This window comes from Armigeres subalbatus, chromosome 2 (genome assembly GCF_024139115.2).
Source record: "Armigeres subalbatus isolate Guangzhou_Male chromosome 2, GZ_Asu_2, whole genome shotgun sequence".
NCBI classification, from domain to species: domain Eukaryota; kingdom Metazoa; phylum Arthropoda; class Insecta; order Diptera; family Culicidae; genus Armigeres; species Armigeres subalbatus.
In genome coordinates this window covers 214,360,971-214,383,583 of record NC_085140.1, presented here as the reverse complement: position 1 = coordinate 214,383,583, position 22,613 = coordinate 214,360,971, and the positions used below count along the sequence as shown (strand labels likewise).

The following is a 22,613-nucleotide window of genomic DNA, read 5'->3' as shown; positions in this document are numbered from 1 at the left end:
AAGATTATGATTTGAAAAATGTATTGGAGGTAACTACTTTCCTTCGATGGGACTCGAATCCACGACCCTTAGTACGCTAGACTGGTGCTTCAACCAACAATGCTACGAAGGACCTCTGTCGGCCTTCGCAACTTAGCGGCTACTGAATGAGCCCAAGATTCTGCGTCTGAGCTTTACGGGCGACTGGTAAATAGCACACACAACGCTCTTCTAATGTGAACGTGTACTATACACATGTGGAAGTGTTGGCTTGACAAATGGATTGGGAGTGATTCAACTATGCGTCCTATTTGGGAATCAGTAGCCGCTAAGTTGCGAAGGTCGACGGAGGTCCGTCGTAGCTTAGTTGGTTAAAGCACCAGTCTAGCGTACTGAGGGTCGTGGGATCGAGTTCCATCGAAGAAAAGTAGTTACCTCCAAAACATTTTTCAAATCATAATCTTCCACATAATGTACATATTCACATCTGAGTTTTCAGAACATTGTAAATTAATGTCCAAGTGGTCTAATACTCTGAAAATAGGAAAATAACTTTGATTGAACTTATTTTCAATTTTTTGATAGGCCGCCCGCTTATTCCATTCTGTTTGATGCTTTGATTCTCTGGACAAAATTTCAGCCAAATCGGTCATCGCTTGAGCGGTGCTAAACTCATTAGTTTTTAATATAGAAAAATGTGTAGAAGACACTGAAAAACATTCGTTTGGAGCTATATGGCGCCATTTACGATTAAGAAATATGATGCTCTTTCAAATATAACGGAAGTAGCCAATAAACGGTTCGTCGGTCGGCTTTACCGTGTCGGCCAAAGAAAGCGTTCGCCGTGTATGTGACGGACCATTCAACAAGCTGTGACTGCTGCCAAGGTTCTGAACAGTGAAATAGACTCTCCGAATTTTCTTGCAAGATTATCTCTGAATGCTCCTAACAGGATACAACGTAGAAGCCTTAAGCGGATGCTCGCTTCAAATTATTATCAATCTTTATAAGGCTATTATGAACCGAAGTCCTCTATAATAAGTGCCTTCAATGATGTGACGTACTTGCTTGAGTTTGGTATGTCTTCGTCAGTATTTAGACAAGAAATTAAACGTTCTATGCGCCCAATTAATGTTCGAATAGTTTAAATGGCATTCATTAAGACTTCTGTCAGATTTAAAACAAATAAATAAATAAATAAATAAAACCATAAATAACAGGGCCACACGGTGCCGGATAGGCCAAGCTCTAAGTGACAGCCGACTACTGTTTGGACTGGAGTTGACTTGCCTAACTCGCCGGAAACTCATCAACATGTTATCTATTATTTTCAATTAGTTTTTCAGTTTAGCTTCCGAGCTATAACTTCTCGCTGAGGACTCTTTTAAAAAACGCATTCTCGGCGGAAACCGCTGCACTATTCATAGCCGCATCCACTCACTCCGATAATCCGAGCCTAACTCTTTCAGATTCCATCAGTGCCATCGCTACGTTGTAAACCGGCCATCCGAAGCATTCGTGGATCCAGTCCATTCTGGCGTGCTAACTGCAGTCCATCACATTCGGATAGATTCCGGGACCCTGTACATAAGGTGCCAGAAAACATCACTGCGTCACATGTCAAACATCAACATGCTAGCCAGGTTCGGGTATCAAGGCTGATGCTACACTGCATCGGTCCCCTCTGGCCGATGTCAAACCCCTTTTAAGAAAGGTCGTCAACAAGGATTAGAAAAAGCAGTAGGCCACGCCAGACTCTTGCACAATTTTGGAGGGAGGATTGTAAGGAGGCTCCTGTGGGGGGTTCTTAAATTATTGGCTTATGCGCTGCCCAGCTAGCGACGTTTACGCCTAGCAACAGAATCCTTCTCTCCGTATCCTTCCAACTCAACTAACTAAATTCTCAATAATCACAAGAATTCCAATAAATCTATTCGTGGTTATTCGAGATATTCATTCATCCAATTTAAAGTAAGAAATTATTTAGTAGTGCTTAGAGAAAATTTTATTAGAAAACTTTTGAAAATAATAAAATGATCGAAGTATTTTACATTTGAAATTTCGTTTTCGTTTTTATTTAAAAAAAAGTTTAACAATCCCCTACTCTGTCTCCTACTAGAGCTAACTGCTCACTGACTAAGGGGCCATCCAGAAACCACGTGGTCATATTTTTTAAGATTTTCAACCCCCCTCTCCCCATGTGGCTTATCGTGGTCATTTGGCAGACCCACCCCCTTCCCCCCTATGACCACGTGGTTTTTTTCAAGTACAAAAAATATAAAAAAAACCTTATGTAACTAAAACATATGGTTAATCCGATCAATTTTGAAGATGGACAATTTCAACTGATTCAATATCAAGCTAAACCCAGCATGGAAATTATAAATAAAATTTTTTATTGAATTCGAAAATTTTGATGTATCCGTGTATCGCTAAGCATTCAAGCAGGTCCATTGAGCCGATGCGATTTCCTTTATTACTTTCACAAGCTACAACAGACCTTCCATGAGTCGATGTTCTAAGATACGATATCGACTGAAGTAAAAAAGCAGCCTAAAAAAATTTAAAATTTTTCCATTACAATTAGGAAATTTCCAATAAAGAAATTATGGTATGAGCAATTAAAAAATAATAAATTTTCTACAAATAATGCTAAATTTCCATAAACAATTGAACCGTTTGTTTGAGAAACTGCATATGTAACATTTTTGGCCAAAATGAGATTTTTATATATTCTGAATCCTCTTTCAAAAATACGTATTCTGGCAAAAAACACGAAAAAAAATTTTTTGTTCAGGAATGTATGAATTTTTTTTCGTTTGTTTGAGAAACTACATATGTCCACGCACTTTGAAGAGCAATTATGGAGTACTGCTTGCAGTTTTTGCACTGGATGTGCACCAGGATGTTGAGTTTAGTCAAAAACTATTGATCTGTGTCGAAGAAATCGAAAGGTTCGGTGCCAATTTGTTCAAAAACAGTTTTTTGTTGTTTTCTTGAAATTGTGTAAAATGGACTTATGCAGTTTCTCAAACAAATAATTCAATTAAGAATTTTCCACAAAACAAAAATAAATCAACACTTTTAAAACCAAAATATAAAAAAAGAATTTTCCATAAAGAAATCAAAATTTTCCACGGAAAAAATACAAACATTCCATAAATAAATCAATATTAGAAATAAATAATTACAAAATTTTCCACAAAATAAAAATTTTGTAATTGTTTATTGCTAATATTTGATTTATTCATGAAAATGTTGTATTTTTTTCGTGGAATATTTTGATTTCTTCATGGAAAATTCTTATTTCATAATTGCAATTTTTTGCTTTTACAAGTGCTAATTTATTATTGTTTTGTGGAAAATTTTCAACTGTTTATGGAAATTTTGCATTATTTGTAGTAATTTTATATTTATTTAATACTCATACCCTGATTTCTTTATTGGAAATTTTCTAATTTATTATGAAAAATCTCTATTTTTTCTCTATTAAAGAGATTTTCAATCCAGAGCTGGTTCATCTCTCAAAATTTCTAATTCTTCATTGAAATTTTATTTTGATATCGACTCGTGGAAGCCAATGATGCCATACTAAAAATATTTTCTCGGTCACTCAGATGGTTCTTTCGAATAATTTACCAAGGAACTTCTATTCCACATCTCGAATATGCTTCAGTCAATGGTCCTTTTATAAGCGACTCATAGAGGAATGAATGTATTATAGACCAATTATTATTTTGGAGTTTGGATCATTTGATTTATGCAATTAACCAACTTATGAATGATGTATGATATAATATCCCAGTAGGTCCATTGGGTTGATATGACTTCAATTATTATTTATATAATTATTATATATATAGCTACTACAGACTTTTTAGGTTATACAAAACGTCCTGGAAGTAATGTTTGCAACTTGATGTTGACTCAAGATAATTTTGGGTACCTTGTCTCTGGGATCTCATGTTAATGGAAATTAGGATCATATGATTATTTCATCGGATTGGGTGTATACCGATGATGAGGACATTGCAAAATATCTACCAGTATCGTGGGCTGATCCTGAGAGCATTTTGGAGTACCTTGAGCATCTCGTATTCCTGAATATTAATCACTGGCTTAACGTTCAGGATGACCCATCTTATCTGAGTGTTCAGAATGATTCAAACATTTCAACTTCATTTGTATGCTCTTAGAATCGAAATCTTTCCAAGGTTTCGGATATCTGAGTTTTCAAGGTCAGTCAAATTTAAGCTCGCATATTTTTTCTGTAAAGCCAATATCTAGAAGATAATACAATACTGAAGAAAATGGTGGACTAGTTTTTTTTTGTGATTTTATAGACAATCTAAAACGTTGGGCATATATGACCCATCCGTTCTGAAAGGGTTGAGATTTGTTTTGGAATTCAATTTCAATCGTTATTATAACACAATTTTTTAACCTAGAATGTTTTAGGAATTGGAGTGTTTTTTTTTCTAGAACACTGCCGCTTTTTTCATATCACAAGAATCTTCTTAGTTCTAAGACCCTTTTATGAATTTAAAATAGACTTTTGTGCATTTAGAGCATTTAGGCGCATTATAAAATTTTTCGATCAATTATCCTAATTATTCAATATCATAAAAACTAGGCTTCTTAAGCCTAAATTATTGCCTATATTTATTGCTTGGATTAATTTTAAATTCCAAGATCTTCTTAATTTTCAAGAATAATTATTCTGGAGTTGCAAGGGAAACCCTTCGGAATATTGACAAGAAATTCTTCGGAGTCTCCACGGAAATTTTTTTTAGAATTTCAACGACATTTTTTTCCGAAATTCTGTGGAAGAGTTCCGAAAACGTTCGGTAGAAATTTTGAAGAACTATAAGAATCCGTAGAAGGATCCGAAATGCATATTTACGATGAATATTCCAATAAACATCAAATTCCGAAGAATTTCCAATATAAATTAGAAAAAAAAATCAAGCTTACTTTTTTTACAGAATCTCTAAAGATTTTCTTCAAAATCCTGGGCAACTTTAATGAATCTTCAAAGGAAATTCTTGGCAGTTTTTTTAATTTCCAAAAGAAATTATTCGGAATATGCCAAAATATTTCCGATGGAAATTCCTAAGATTTTCCAGTAGAAAATCGAAAAAAGTTGATCTGAATCACCAATAATGAATTTCCTGAGGAAATTCCGATGTTTTTACAAGTGGAAATAACGAAAAAAATTGCACTTTTGTAGTACCTACTTGTAAAGGTTGTACTTTTGAAGCATTTCCAGTAGGAATTCCTTAAAAAAATAAATCAAAATTTTAAAGATTTTCTGATGTGAAAATTCCATAAAATTTCTAAATCATTTCCTGTGCATCTTTGCATGGTAAAGATTTAAAGCAATGTTTAGCTGAACCTACAAAGAAATCAAAATGACTTCCTGAAGAAGAATGAATTCCCGATGAAATTATGGAAGAATTTATGGAGCAAATTAAAAAAAAAATAACTTTGAGAATTCTAAAGCTTTATTCTTTGAAAATCCAAAGAATTTTTTGAAGATAATCTATAGACTCTTCTGTGGAAATTCTAAATAATGCCTCGAATTAAAAAATACTAGTTGGTCTGCTTTTCAACTTAGTATAATCTATTGGCATTTCCTCAGTTATAAATTGAATGCTTTTATATGCCAGCCATTGCACGATTATATATCTTGTGTAGTAAGTACGATGGATACACTATACCTTGGGTGTCGAGAATGTTTCTCACCCGAAAACATCCTAGATAGGAACGAGAATCGAACTCGCCATCTCCAGATGGGCAATTCTACGCCTTTGCTCGCAAGGCTAACTTGAGACTGAACATGTCGAAGTGTACTCCTTAAAATGTTCGAAAAACTTTTTTTTTAAGAAGAATTTCTGGTGAAGATTCGAAAGAACTTGTCGAAGAAATTCATTAGAATGTAAAAAAAATATGAAAATATGAACATTTTTATATGTATTTCCCACGGGACTGTTTTGAATTTTCAGAATTCACATGGAATTTTTTTCGGAGCTTTAGGGAAAATTTTTCGGAATTTACACTGGAGATATTTTTTGTTTTTTAATGAAATTACAATTTGTAGCAAAATTTTTCAGAGAGAATTGTTCAAAAATCATTCTCAATGCCAGCATTTTATCAGGATTGTATGAAGTAATGTCAAAGTTTTGACATGACATTTTTTTACTGGATTTTTCCTGATTATCCACAAGAAATCCTTTTGAAAGTTTTTTTTTCTTGGATTATTGTAAAAACATGAACATTTTTCAAAATTGTAGCTGCGTTCGCTGATGCAAAAGTGTCGGCGGCGTGATGCCAAAAACCACCCGTACCTTCTCTAACGCTACTATTTGAAACGACGGATTCTACACTATTCCTCTCGTTTCAGGATCTTTCGGACAGTTTGCGATGTCTGCGGAGTCTAAAATTCCGTTTAGCACATAATTTGCTGGTGTTCTTAATTTCAAAGGTGTCAGGCCATTTGGCCGAAGGTCATTAGGCCGTATGGCCATTAGGCCGAATTAACAAAAAGAAGCAAAAAGTGAAAAATGAGAAATTCTTTCTTTACCTTACCCTTTCTTCCTTCTTCCTTCTTGCATCTTCCTTATTCTATCTGTCTTTTTCCTTCTTCTTTCTTCCTTCTTCCTCCTTCCTTCATCCTTCTTCCTTTTTCCTTCTTCTTTTTCCATTCTTCCTTTTTTCTTTTTCCTTTTCCTTCTTCCCTCTTCTCCCGTCTTCCTTCTTCCTTTTTCCTTCTTCTTTCTTCCTTCTTTCTCTTGTCTTCCTTTTTCCTTCTTCTTTCTTCCTTCTTCCTTTTTTTTCATCCTCCTTTCCTTCTTCCTTCTTTCTTCTTCCTTTTTCCTTCTTCTTTTTTCTTAGTTCCTTCTTCCTTCTTTCCTTCTTCCTTCTTCCTTCTTTCTTCTTCCTTCTTTCTTCTTCCTTCTTTCTACTCCCTTCTTCCTTTTTCCTTCTTCCTTCTCCCTTCTTCTTTCTTTCTCCCGTCTTCCTTCTTTCTACTTCCTTATTTCTTCCTTCTTCCTTTTTCCTTCCATTTTATTTCTTCTTCCCTCTTCCTTTTTTCTTTTTCCTACTTTCTCTTCTTTCTTCCGTTTCCAGCCTTCTTTCTCCCGTCTTTCTTTTTTCTTGCTCCATTCCGTTTGCTACCAACCGACTATATCCTGCTTTGCAGGAACACAAAAGTTGTCTCTAATTCAGAGTTCTTATGCGTTTTGCGAGGGGCCCTCCTTAGCCGTGCGGTAAGACGCGCGGCTACAAAGCAAGACCATGCTGAGGGTGGCTGGGTTCGATTCCTGGTGCCGGTCTAGGCAATTTTCCTTAGTTTTCCTCCTTGTCCTTAGTCGTTATTCAAGTTTGAGTTCGACTGACTGCAGTGATTTTATTTCCGGAGAACAGTGGACTTCATCATTGGATCATCGGATTTCGCCTAGGTACTATAACTGGCTACCCGACCTGAGTCGCAGATCAGGGACTTTAACGTGTATGACTTCTCTTCTTCATACTGTCGTATGATGTTCTTCGTTCTACCTCAACATCTAACAGCTTTCATTACCCGATTTTAAGGTTGAAGTCCTGGTCAGAAAATTCTTCGTTTTTTTACTGAGAAGTGAAGCCAAAACAATAGGTCCATGTAAACGTTACTATTGCCTTAGTTGCCTTAGTTAAACGCTCATCCCAAATTTTATCAAAATTTTGTCAACGTATTCAGTCTACACAAGTGTTTATAATAATCTACGATCTCTAGAAAACTTTCTTCTCAGTTTCAATTTGTTTATGATTTTAACTACCATATTTTAAAATATTTCGAGCTGAAAGTTAAACACCTATGCTTGACCAAAACCGTTAGCGGTACAAACGGGATTTCAAAACAGCGTATTTTTTATCAACATACTGCACGATGCCCACTGCCAAAACAGATGGCGATGTTTCATAATTTCTTTGAGCACGTCGACAGCGTGGTGTTGCTGTCGACCGAAAATAAAAATGGCCTTGCACCATTGCACTTAACCATGGACCTCATCCAAACACTAGCATAGGATATACATTTTTTCTCGTTCGAAAATATACATCAAGTTTTGCACCATGAGTGATTTTTGTAGCATTGCTTTTTTTCGTACAATGTTCACATACAGACAATCTTGTGCACATATTGCCTCAGATAGCAAGTTTTATTCACTAGTTCTCTCTAGCCAATTCATTTTCTAATCTAATGAGCTCCTTGCCGTTACCTATAGCGTCATAAACTACCTTTACTAGGATCGCTAGCACTGATTTTTCTTCGATTTTTTTGTGTTTTTATTTCGTAGGATCAACTCAATCATTTGATAAATCCAAGGGCCATATAGTGATGAACTTTATTTTTAATTTAAAAATCACTTTAATAAAGATTAAAAAAAAAACCAAGCACCTAACATAATCAAAAACAAACCGCGTAAAACATATAATGAAACGATACCCGACACGAAAATTGTTATTTAAACAAGAATTCAGATTTGATACGCATCAAAACAGGACGTGGGAAAACAGTCAAGAAGTAAAGGGTGTTGTCAAATGATTGTTGTTGAAATGTTTAACCAAACGCCCAGAGTGTAGGAAAAGCTCCCTAAACATGTACAATAGATGTCCCATTTATATGACGCAGGGATAATATGGCGATATTATAATATGCTCCCCTAAGGCAGTACTGCAATAACTTATTACTTTTCAACGCAATTTATGCAAACTTTGTGCACGAAGATAATATGGGTTAATACTAAATAAACAGAATAAGAGAACGATTGTAAAGATGTAAAAATAAAAACTAAAATACCGATAGTTAGTTATTGTTTGAGGTTTTGTAGAGTAGTTATCGAAGCTCAATAGCACGAATTACAACTGAACTCGAACGAATTACATGAAAATTGTTTTCCCCTTCTATTCCTGCTCATAATTTAATGAAGGAATTCTTGCAGTTTTACGGCACAATTTCACGCCACGTTCGTTCTAACAATAGAGAGGCAAAACATTCCAACAACCTTGCAAACCGGGTGACTCCGATGCAGAGCTGCAATGCACTTGTAGAACTACATAAAAAGTGCAGTAAAACGTGCTGGAAAATTCAAACTCTTGTGGTATTCACACAGCACTACTAGAACCAGTCCATGCCGGGTATGGCACCGCAAGAGCGGAAACAGCATGGCTCACGTTCTTATGTAGAGCGTGATAGTGGCGGTCCGCATAAAGTTCAACTATCGGTGCATTGAGATGATGCCGAGAAAGATTTATGCTTTGTTTAGCATTTTGTCGAGTTTGCATTTTCAAGTGAGAGACTGCACAAGCAAGTCTATTGAGTTTTACTTGTTCGTATTTTTTTTCTAATCAATGTCGTATCGAATCAAAAAAATTCAAGTATGTTTCATCATTATTGAAAATCAATTTGAACTTAATTCATTGTACACAAATCAACTAAACGTGTAAATCAAGAAATGCCATAAGGAAATGTTTAGAGCTTTCAAGTGAAATGTCTTCACTTGGTCGATTCGACTCGAGTCGAGTCAAGTATGACACTGAAGATGGCCTTACTGTAGAGGTCGAAATGCGTATCTATAAAGTTACAATCAATCAGGTGGAATTAAATGGGATAGTTTTAACTCGTCTAATGACAAGGTAAGACATGCAATCTACTTGCTGCCTTGAGTTAATTACTCGTTTTTTGTTGTTTAGCTGCCGATTTCAACAAAATGTAAATATGTACAATGGTAACAAAACTGAATACCTACACCTAAATTGAAGTAAAGGTTAAATTGTCTCTGAAAGAAGTCAGAAGAATTCTACAAGATATGGGAGATAAGCAAATGTTTACTCCTCTTCGCAATTGATGTTGAAAATTCTCGATTTCGCTTCTTCTTCTTCTTTTTATTGGCATTACATCCCCACACTGGGACAGAGCCGCCTCGCAGCTTAGTGTTCATTAAGCACTTCCACAGTTATTAACTGCGAGGTTTCTTAGCCAAGTTACCATTTTTGCATTCATATATCATGAGGCTAATACGATGATACTTTTATGCCCAGGGAAGTCGAGACAATTTCCAATACGAAAATTGCCTAGACCGGCACCGGGAATCGAACCCAGCCACCCTCAGCATGGTTTTGCTTTGTAGACGCGCGTCTTACCGCACGGCTAAGGAGGGCCCCCGATTTCGCTTACAGATTGCAAATTGACTTGAGTTTTTTTAAATTAAATTTTTTCATTCGACAATTTGGCTAATTTTGCGATAGTTATCCACACTTAAACTTTTTGTAAGATTTTCCGTTTATCTATTATATCCATTTGAGAACAAAATCGACAAAAAGGTTTTTCTTTTCAAATGGAAGTCTAAATAATTTTGGAAAAACTAAGTACGCAAGTGGCTTTTTGTGACAAGGTTTTATAGGGGAACTGCTTCTTGAATGCATACATATAGTGGAGCCAATAATGCAATCAATACCATTCGAAAACAAAGAATTGGTGCGCAAATTGTTTTGTTCTCATTTTTGTGATTTTTTTCAGCAGTGAGCACGCCGGATAACAACAAAACACGACACAAATTGAACCTGAATAGCCTGTTTTGCGAATGTTATTGATATAGGAGAATGTTATTAATAATGGAACAGATACACTATATTAGAGTGGGCGCAGTTGTATGAAAATCGCAAACCTTATCCAATCAAGTGAGTTATTTTTTAATTGTTTTGGGACCCCAACTGTGCAAAATATGGGTTCGATTGGTTGAGTCCTTGCTTTCCGTATCGCGTTTTAAATTTATGTGAAGATTAGTATGGGAAAACGTACTTTTTTACATTTGTACTCTTAGCGGCTTCAATTTATCGTCAATACTTTAGAATAGTCTGAAAGAATGTTGCAAATGATTTCTCTGCAGCAAACACCTTTGACGATCGCAACAAAACGTAACGCTGCGTTTTTTTTATATATTGATCAAACTGAGAATTATAACTAAACCTGGAAGTTGCATTAATTTGACGTCTGTGTTTGCGTCTGTATGCGATGTAATAGGATAGCATATGGTTGATTATCCGAATCCGAAATCAATATGTTAATACATTGGATATGAAGCATTGACTTTTCCTTGATTGAACGGTCAAAAAATTAGAAATCCATCGACAAATGTCTGAGATATTGACGATCAAAGTCTATCACATTTTCGTGACGTTTTTCGATTTTCGCAATCGCAAAGTGTACCCCAGACGTAGTCCCACGCCAAAAACCGTTATTGTTTTTTTATGTTTAAAATGAGGATAGAACTTTTGCGAATATTTCACCATTCAAATAAGTCCAACGCAGATGTTCTAGGTTCTCCAAATTCTCCGGGAGTTGAGTTCAGTTGGTCTACCAGGTCTACTTGGGGGTGGCTTTAACCCCAGACACATAACGCTTCACCTTTTATCAGGTTTTTCGAAGACAATTAAATAAATGAATATTATTTGACCAAAATTAATTTATAGAATTAGTGACGTGACGTTATGTCCGATAAGTCGGGATTCTTCCGATTCTTCGTGTGCGAAATAACGGTGAATGTGATTTCTCGAACTAGAATAAAAGTAACACACTTACCTCTCATAATATACAGCAAGCAAACAACCTTCAGCAGGCCATGTACATCCATTTTTGCTCGGCTCTGGTAAAATCATATGATGAACAGCGAAGATGGGAGCCGGCAGTCTCTACTGCTTCCGTCTGGAATAACTGCACGACATTATGGTGCTCCGCTGGTTTTCGTAACACTATGAGCTCTGCTGAAACTTTTTTCTCCACTTATACACAAAAGCCACTAATTACAACTTTCTGAAGTCACTTAATTTGAAGTCTAAAACTTTCCTAGCTTTTACGTTTTAATGATAGCAGGATGGTGTGTATCCCTCTTAATTTGATTTCCAATTACCAAACGTCAGTTTCACTAGCTTTTGGAACCTAATGCAATGGATTTCATATGTCAACTATGTATGTACATGTAGCTTAGTAATTATTTCACACTTTGGCAGTCCCATGAGTGCACATCTACGATTACCACCGAAAGCGCAGAAAAGCAAAACTTTTTACAGTTGAACCATCGTGGCGCGAACGTCAGTCGACTGGTACGAAAAATGCTTCAGCTGAACTTTCCCGGCAAGGATGGAGTCAGTCAGGGTGGCGATAATCCTGAAAGAAAACAAGAAGCGAGAAGACGAATACGTTATGAAACTTTTATATTACGCGGAAGAAGCTGGCAAGTGTAGAAGAACGGTACTTTGGTTCTTCTGCGAAAGTTCATCCAATACAGTTGCTCGCTCATCACGGTCGGTACGACATCTCCTCCCGAAAGCAGCAAGTGTGACCAATTTAGCATATTAATATTTAATCAGATAAAACGCTCTTTTATACACGAAGATGTTTCGTACAGTTTATAACGATCCGCGAGCTTCCAACTTGATGCCCGAACGCTTTCACCGAAATTATTACTTGTCAAAGTCGTATCGTAATTCGCCATAATTCCTTCGAGAGATGGATATCTGCAGAGTGAAAAGGTGTAAATTTATGAATAACCAAGCCATTAAGCGAGCAACTTGTCAGATGTTATCATCTGAATTGTAAGAAACACTTTTACCAGTATACATTTTGTCACCTGATCGAAGTGAGAATAATGAGGAAGGATTTATGATGTCTTATTTCAATGTTATAGTGTTGTTAAAAATACTCATCAATAGAAGATGATTGTTTTAATTTTTGAGCATGCTGCAAAGCACCAAAAGTGAATGAGCGGTTTCCGCCTTTCTTGGTTAGTATTTGAGCTTCCAAACTTTTTCTTTATAATAATGAGATTATGAAATTCATTCATGACTTTAAAATAAATGTACGAATCATTTCGTGCTAAATTATTCCTATTTTTGCCTTTCTCGTACAACAAAATTGTACCGAAAGGCTATCATTTCACTCCGAAAACGAACTTTTTATAGAGCTTCGGAGACCCACAGTGTTATATATCATTCGACTCAGCTCGACGTGCTGAACAAATGTTTGTCTGTCCGTGTGTATGTGTGTGAATGTGTGTGTGTATGTGTGTGCACAAAAGCTAAGTAAAACATTAGACAACTTTTCATATAGTAATCCTTGACGGATTTCCTCGCAACAAGTTTCATTCGACAGGGGGCAAAGGATAGTTGATCACTATTGATTTTTAAAATGATCGACCGTTCCGTTTAAAAGTTATAAAGAAAATGGTACATCGAATCATATTCACCATATAAGTCTGAAACTTGATTATGCATATGTACAACATTTGATAGATTTAGTTCGGAAAAGGTATTGGAGGGTAACCGCCCCTTCGGTGGGCTTTGATCCCACGACCCCTACGAAGGACCTCCGTCGTCCACCGCAGCTTAGCGGGTACTGATGAAACCAAATTCCCAGCACCAGGTACCAGCCGATCTCTCGCAATACATTTTCAGAACTAACTCTCTAAAATGTATTTTTGTACACATGCCAACCAAGTAGGATGAGTATTTAGTATTGTCCGGCTCCTACACACTTGCTTCATCAGCAACGGCGCTCAATGTTTGTAGAACGAACCAAAGAAAGTTTTCCAGAACGCATCCACTGCAGCAGCGAAGAAGATTCCGAGCACCTCCACTGGCACCAAGAGATGTGTGCAAAAATCTGCGTCATGCAGAACGCCCCCAAGCATTTGGATGAAAACGCGCGTGTAAGTTAACAGAAAAAAAGCTGCTCCATCAAAAAGCCCGTCGCTGCTACAAAAAATTACCGCCTTACTGATTGATGATCATCATCGGAATTCCAAACAGTCCTTTTCAGGACTAACAATTCCAAAAAAGCTGTCAGCCGCTTGAAATAAATCCTCAGACAGTTTTGGTGCTGTTTTGTATTTGGTAGAAAATTCTGCTTAACTCAGTTCTCTTGTTTAAAATGCTGATTCTAGAAAGATTCGATTTGTTTTCAATAATGCATTTTTTGATCAATAAGAGCAGCCAAACGAAAATCTGAACCTTGCCAGAAAATCTCGCTTGAGTGCAAAAGTCGCCGAAGATGACCGTCGATAATTTTCTACCAATTAATCGTTGCAGACGCCACCGATGCAAATAAACTTTCTGCAACGAACAATTTTACTTGTGTGCTGCTAAAGTTAACGGCCGATATATATTTCCGCTGGATCTGGAACCGTTATCGATGCGATCGTTGGTAGGCTCCATATTTTCCCACCAACTATCCCTACAAACGCCACCCATGCTAATGAATTTTAAGATGGATCACCGCCGATGACCGCCATCGTTAGGGTTTTCCGGGCCACTACCGACGGAATCATTACGATTGAATTTTCAGAAGTCGCTGCGCTGCCGTTTCGAGATATTGATCAAACTGAGGATTAGAACTGCTTGCGATGCACTTATGGGATTATTGATTTATCGAAACTTTTAGCAAATTATAAACAGTAAATAATTGTAACACAATATTTCAATACATTTTTGGAAATGAAGCGTTGACTCTTACTTGATCCAATGGTACAAGGAAGTTGTAAATCCATCGAGACGTTTTTCGATTTTTCGCAATCACAAAGTGTACCTCAATATATAAAACACAGATGGTCATGAATAATTAATTGAATTGTATGTCTAGTATTTCCAAAAGCGTATAAGTGATGCATGTTGCATCGAGAAATACCCGAAACAAAAAGTGGGGATCATGTGTGTCGTTCAGTTTCCCCTAGTGATCTCCAGATGTACCGATACTGAAAGCTATGCTGAAAGTAGGTGTAGCGAATGGCCATCTTTACAATTATATATCAATACCAAATACATAACAAATTATTATTCTTTTGGTATTGAAATACCTAGGCATGTTATACCTCAATTATACAGCATATAAGTTTTTGGTATTATTTTCTGGTATTTTACTTCTTATGCAAGGCTAGTTCATACCAATTTCTGTTATCGAGGACGTTGCTCCTGCTCGGGTATAATCATCAGTACTTCCGGAGTGTACGCTATGGACTATGATGAATTGAAGAACCGGCTTTTGATCCTCAACCAGCACATTTCTCACATCACGCGCCGTGTAATCTGTCACTATGAAGGCTGTTCCCAACTCGTGTGTGTTGCCGAAAATGATTCCACCCATAAACATCCTAGACCGGACCGAAAATCGAACTAGGCATCTCCAGATTTGCAGTCCTACGCATTTGTTCGCAAGGCTAACTGGAGACCGTAATAGATACTACATGGAAAAAAAATCATTTGGAATTCCCAGCATGAATAAAGTTTTGCTACTACTGCGAGCTGTTTCTACTATTGGCCGTTTAGTTTACTCTGAATAGTAGGTATCAAGCTCGAAACATCTTTAATGGCAATTTCGATGCACACAGCATTAAAATTCATAAATCAAAACGGTCACACATTTTTGGAACAGCGACGCCCCGTGCCTCCTTGTCGATATCGACAGCGACTGATCTAGAGTAGAAGATAAACGAACTTAGTTCGAGTCATAGCATCATGCATACATACATTCATGCATGCAGCCTTTTCGAATGCGAATGCTGTCTGCATGTACAGAGGAAAATATGTGACCCTCTGCTTTACTGTTTTGTTGATATGATTCACTAAAGGATTGTAGCAGGACAAAATACAACACGATGTGATATAAGAACAATTTTTGAATGTGTTTTCTTATACGGATAAATGAAATGAATTGAAACTTAGTATAAGAGTACTTGCCAATGATGCAAGCCGCATGAAGCTAGGGATCCTTAGACTGAGTGAAGTCCGCTGGCCAAACTTTGGAGAACACAGAATGCCGTCGGGACAAAGTCTGATATCTTGTTTACGAGGTGAAGACGCTCCCCGCCATCGCGGAGTTGGCTTTCCACTGAGCGCTTGTAAAGTGGAGGTCTATAAGCCTACCGCAAGTTTCCCGGTCGACTGGATGCAGGGTATCTTAGTGAAGGTGGCCTAAAAGGGAGACCACTAGTCAGACCACCACAGATCAGTATAACTTTGTCAAAGAGGCATGGAATCCAAGGGCCCTTGTGAAGTCTTTTTTGAGCGCCTCTTTCTTAGGCCACCTCCGCTTAGGCCTCAAACCAGGTTTAAGCACATGGGTAAGCACCGCTTAAGACAGGGCTGCCCAACGTACGGCCCGCGGGCCGGATGCGGCCCTTGGCTTCATTTTTCGTGGCCCGCGGCGTGTAACAAAAAATACTTCATGACCGGCCCGGAAGTTTTTCTATCTGGCTCGAGAAGCTCCTTCTTATTAATAAATACTGTAGGTTATTACTGATTGAAGCATTAAATCTGTGCTAGCACGAAGTCGAATAATCGAGCACGGGCCAGTTTTGTTGTTGATGAGACTTTGGCAATACGGAGTTAAAGTTCTCACAGAATATTTATAAATTACATTACGTTGAAAGCCCTGAGCTTCCCCTCATACAATTCACCCCAGCAGGGCGGCCGCAGGGAACTCCCACTTACCTTCGGATTTCGGATGGACAAAATAAGCAAAAAGAAGAAATATTTCAAAATTAAAAAACCTTATATTCTATTCTGACCTCTTGCTCCCCCTTGCTACGGCACTAGTTGACTCACTACTCTCGTTGGGGGCCCCTTCGTCGACAGCAATACAGCAGCAGCAGGCAAACTGGTCTCCGCTTTGCTCTTTTTCTCTCTCCTTCCTTTCCGCTTTCTACTTCTTCTTCTTCTTCTATCCTTCCACTCTCTCACTCTCGGGCTTTACAGACTGCCACGGCAGCCGTCCTTTACTTTTAGCTAGGGGGAAGAGCAAGCTCCTTTGTCTGATCCCCCTAGCGACGCTGGTGTAAAATCACCGAACCTGCCTACTCGCCGTAGACGGTCCAAGTAGTGACCGCAGTTCACTACTACAGGTGGTACGCCCCTTTGTACGCACCTGTCTTCGCTCTCTTTGGCTGTTTACTGTGAGGGCGAGGAATTCTATTGACTGAGCCCCCACCGTGAGAACGGCGGGTGTTTTGGGGATCTTTGACTTACCCGCTGGGAAGCGAAACACTCCTTTACGATGAGCTTCCCAGTATGGCGGCGATCCTACACCCTAATGCACTGCACTAACACAGCACTTTTCTTCGTTCCCGAACCGGCACTTCTCGGGGGAACCACTTTTCCACTCCCGACGATGCTGGGACTTAGTTAGTTAGCACCACGGATAGATATCCGGCACCAAAACTCCGAGTCAAAACTAATTATCGGGGGAACCACTTTTCCACTCCCGACGATGCTGGGACTTAGTTAGTTAGCACCACGGATAGATATCCGGCACCAAAACTCCGAGTCAAAACTAGCGGGTTGTCAAAACGCGTGCGATCGTCTTCGCGGTTCGTAACACTCTCCCTTTTTCACGTCATCGACCAGACCAAAACAAATAATCGCCATCGCTCCTGCCACCGTGCTCGGCTGTTATACTGCTTATGTATGAGCGCCGCTTTTAGGCCTACGGGAGCAGCTCTGGCGCTAACCTTATTCAAAAACAAGCACTATAATTTAAATTCAACAAAACAAAACCCTATACAAAACAATGTGAACAAAATTTAATTCAAAAACAAACAAATTCAAATATTCACAATCCACAGTGGTGGTGTATGTTGCCATATCAAAATAAAACAAAAGCATAATGGGTAGCCAGTTAAAACGACACCAAACTACCCAAAATACACTCAGCGACAAGACTAAACAAAACGGGTTAATTGTAACTCGCAGGTTACAACGTTTAAAATTCACCTTGTTCTGATTAAACTAGCTCGTAATCGATGAAAAAAATAAATAAAACAAAACACATGCAGCTGTCTTCATAAGGGGCATTTGATGATCATCGTCAAATCAAAGTCTAATTATCAGCTTTGATTCCATTGAAGGAAACGACTACCCGAATAAAAAAGTCCAAAAAAATTACAATAGAAATTATTGTAACAATACGATTAATTTAATTGTAATTACATTAAACTCTATTGTTGCTCACAATAGAAGAACAATTAGGAATATTGTTTTCCACTATAAATTCTATTGTAGAGGGCAATTTTACAATAGAAAATAGGGGTTGTTAGTTATCGTAACAATAGACAACAAATTTTTGCCATTACAATAGAACTTAATGTAATTCTATTGTCATCATTTTTCTGTCAGTAAATTTTATTGTACGTTTATTGGAACAACCATAAGGAAATTTAATTGGTACAATATAAGAACAATAGAATTGAATGTTAAAAAATAAAATGTATTGTATTTTTATGATATTTTAATGTAACTCTATTGTAATTTCTATTCGGGTAGCGGTATAGACCTGAGGAAAGCTGTTAAGACCTGTATGAAGGAGCTTGAACTCTTCTTTGAAAACTTAAGGCCTAGCAACTGCTGGAGCTCCGACAATGAAAAGAAATAACACGGGCGTTATGACACTTGAATATTAAAGCAATTTGTTTATTTGTTAATCCATTGTTAATCAGCCACAAAAGTTAAAAGACTATTATTAAAATAATTAATCACAAAAGTTAATTTGTGATATTTCTCTGCAAATTGATTTTATCATTTTCATTTACAAAAAAGATCTTCATATGTGCAAAAACGATCAATATTCGTGATGTAGCGACGCTCGTTATTAAGAAAATCAACTTTACCTTGGCGAGGAAACTCAACCACCACTAGTTCCGAATAATGTTGACGGAAATGGAAGCAAAATAAAGAGATTTGTTATGTTAGTTCGTTGGCTAACCTATAGTATCTTGCTTAACAGAATTTATTCTCTTCGGAATTTTCTCTTCACACTATTTTTATAAGATAAAGCAAAACCAATGCCCAAGCTGCCTGATCCTGAATGGGTGAGTGGCTTGACTTTTATAGAACTTGTCACCAGACACCTCAATGACTTGTATTATTCAACAAGCAAACTATTGAAACAATTGTCGAAAACAGATACATTTCTCTAATTCATGAAAATCTGTTAAATATGTTGGTAAACTTGAATCTTTTCGACAAGACTTTTAAGCCTATTAGTTAATTTTTTAGAACATAGTTCCACAACACCGTTCACTGATGTGAATAATGTGCCTGAAATGTTTCAAATGGAGAAAATTAACTACAATGCAAAAACGAGCTCAAATCTAAATTTCAGAAAGACACAACTCTGTTTTCTAGCTTCAGAAGTACATATCTGTGTGGACATCTATTATCAAGAATAAAAGCAGTAAAAGTAATTGTTGATCTTTATTAACTGCTTGCAAAATATGATCACCGATTGTGAAATCAATATGCGTCGAGTATTGGAAAGAATCCAACAATTCCATGTCCTGTACGTTAAGAAAAAGAAAATAAGCACACAAAAAAAGATTGTTCAAACGCAATAATATAGCGTTTAGTTTTCCTTCAAAAAAATAGCCATTCTGAAAAAAAATCTTTGGCTATTTTTAAAATGCATAAAAAATATGTACCGAATATTTCCTGTCCCGCCAGCAAATCGTTATTTTGAAAATTGGCCCGTGGCTTGAAAAGGTTGAACAGGTCTGATCTAAGAGATAGTGATTAGTCCTAAATCATTATCTGTGGTAACGGATGAAAGTGATGCTACTTTCATACAATAGTCTTGGCTTGTACCACCTACGAATTTGTGCGAATTGTTCAATGCTAATGCTAATGGAAATTTTCCCGAAAATCCAATTTTTATTTTTGATGCCAAATGATTTCAAAATGCATGAAACGTCGAGATCTGATGTTATTTAGGATTTTTTTTTTGAAAAAAAAATCGTTTTGTTTATTCTCTTATAACATTTTTGGGACTTTTTGCACCACTAAATCATGTCTGATGGAGCTCAAATTATGCATAGGGGCATATTTTAGGGCTTATGAAATGTTTGCGTTTCGTCCGGTTTTTAATTTCGATGAAACATTGTTTTAGCAATATTTTTTTAAATCCCAAAACAGTTGATTTTTTTCAAAAATTAATTTTCAAAGTTTCATGCATTTTGAGTCCTTTGGCATCAAAAAACAAAAAAATATTTCCCCCTTGTGAGAAAAAAAAGTAAGTATAAGCCCACAGACACACTCTTTTTTTCTGTTTCTGTAATGACAAAAAACAATTGGTTTATTAACATAAAAATAAATTTTTCATTCCGGAAACAGTATTAGCTCTAGGAAATAACAATTATTATTTTCCAAAATCAAAATATATATTATTAACAACAGATCCGATTCAACCACATTGATAAAACAAATTCTACAGTATACAGTTTTGACGAATGGGAGCTTAATAGACTTTAAGAATGAAATAAATCTTTTTCCAATGTGCCATCCTCTGGAAACTCAATCGTCTTGGATGTCTGTCCTTTTCATAATTATTAAAACTGGGACCGTATGGCATATAGGATTTTGCATTTATGAACTAACTAATCTAACACACTTCTCAAGATCCTGAAAAAACGAGAGAACGTGAATTTGTGAACGGTTGATTCGAATAAATAATGACCATTTACATCATCCCACGTCTCAAAGTGAAATCTAACTGAGAAACTGATCTGAAAAAGCGCATACATTTCCAATGTTGGTGAATATGACCCCCATGAAGCACTAACGTAGTTTCCGAAATCCTTCGACATTTTGCCAGCGTAGTGACATGATTTATGGAAAATTTATATTCTAACTTCCCGAGAGAACTTCAACACTTCACTTCTCAGTCAGCGTTGAGCAATAATTGAATTTGGGGGAAGTTCCGATGCTCTGGCACTGCATACAAACATGTAGTGTGGAGCTTATGGGAGTCATATAAAGTGTGGAGGGAAATCTGAAAAATTGCTTCTCCATGCGATAAGTTGGAATCGTCGATGGGAAATTGAAAGCTATTGCATCGATGCTATCGTGATATTCCCTTTGAAATTGAATAAGTTTTTGTTAGAATCATAAATCTATGTACAAAATCTATTTTTTTCCTTCTGTATACATAAAAGTAAGTTTCTGTCTGTCTGACCCTTATAGACTCAAAAACTACTGAACCGATCGGCGTGGAAATTTGTAAGCAGTAGTTGTTAAGGCCGGGGAGATTCCTATGATGGTTTAAGACCCCTCCCTGCTCTAGAAGTGGAAGATCCCGTGCAAATGAAACACAAGTTTCGGCATAACTCGGGAACTAATAAAGCAAGTGGAATCAAATTTGACATGTGGAAAAAAAAATTTTGACGTTTGTAAACGTTGAAACTGAAATTGTGAATACAAAATAAATGTTTGTGCTAAATAATCAATTTTGTGCGAGACGAAGTTCGACGAGCCAGCTATTCATAAATAATAATTCGAAATTGTTTCATCGAGAATTATAAAACGTACTCGAAAATCACGTTGCAGGATTTGTGGATATTTTACATTTGTTTTGAAGTAAGAAATTAAAAACGCCACAGCTCCGCTTCTTGATTAATTCATTGGAAAGCTTTTCACCAAAACATAGCACACAAAAACTATACATTCCAACCATCTAGATTCTGTCATTTACTTTATGGCAAAGAGTTTCTCCTCTACTGTACTATTCAAACATTAGCTCTACTTTTCAATCCAACTTTGATCAAATTTACACAACTGCAAAATCTCACCCGAAGTAGAGCAAGCATTCCGATGCTGCAAATTGTGTTCTCGATCTCGTCCCCCCGTCTTGCGGTACAGCTTGCTGTGGATTGTCCGTGTTGCCTTGCAGCGCCGTAGAAGTTTCGAACGAAAATGTTTAAGTAAGGCAGAATGAAGATAAAGTTCTCTCGGAAAATTGAGTTTGGTAACAAAACTTCGGCGGAAGAAGTGTTTCGTTCATGTTGTGCCATCGACCGTACTTGTATTTATGTATGCAGAAGCTTTTGATAGCAATACTTCAGACGCTCGGAACTGCATTATGTTGCATTTAGAATAGATGTATTTTTTTCACAAAATGAATTTAATTGATTCTGTGAGTACTACAGGCTATTTTGGCTGTACTACATTTGTCTGAGGGTTTTATTACTTTCATGTTTACCAAAATATGTACCTCTTTCAAACCAACAAAAACCGAAAAAAAAACAAATTAAAACGAGTTTACCACGAAATATTTAGTTGAAACTTTGAAAATTCATAAGAACTTCAAATGGAAATTCAAAGAACTTCACGTGGGAATTCGAAAGATTAGCATGTGAATTCGCATTATGCTTGGCGTTAGCTTTTAATCCTATGGAAGTCATGTCCCATTGGGCAAAGCTCAATCCCGTTTTGTTTGGAATGGGATTAGAAATGTCGTTTTTGGAATACTGCCCTTCTAAGAAAAACTGTACCAAAACCATAGAAATCAAAACTAACGATGTACAGTTCTATGCAAGTGCAGATATTCTATATGAATAATAAATCTTGTTATCCTTATGCTATTTTCTTCAATGTAGAATGGGCATAGAAGCAAAGCATAAACGTTTTCTCCATATGAAGTAGGGAAACTGTTCGGCAATTCATCTTATAGCTCCAATTTTCATCCCATCAAAAATAAAGCTTTTTGATTTTTTTTTTCATTTTTCTGATTTTTCAGCAGTGTTAGCAAGAAGAAGTGACGGGAGTGGTACTGTATT

At 36.9% G+C, this 22,613-nt stretch overlaps 1 protein-coding gene across 1 annotated transcript in view; it reads right to left on the bottom strand.

Moving 5' to 3' along the window:
• Positions 1-22,613, bottom strand: part of LOC134211618 (cell adhesion molecule Dscam2) — a 401,827-nt gene that overhangs the window by 305,629 nt on the left and 73,585 nt on the right. Inside the window, exon 2 of the mRNA XM_062688681.1 lies at positions 11,603-12,187. Within this exon, the coding sequence (XP_062544665.1) occupies positions 11,603-11,654 (52 nt within the window). The 5' untranslated portion in view covers positions 11,655-12,187. The remainder of the gene's footprint in view (positions 1-11,602; positions 12,188-22,613) is intronic.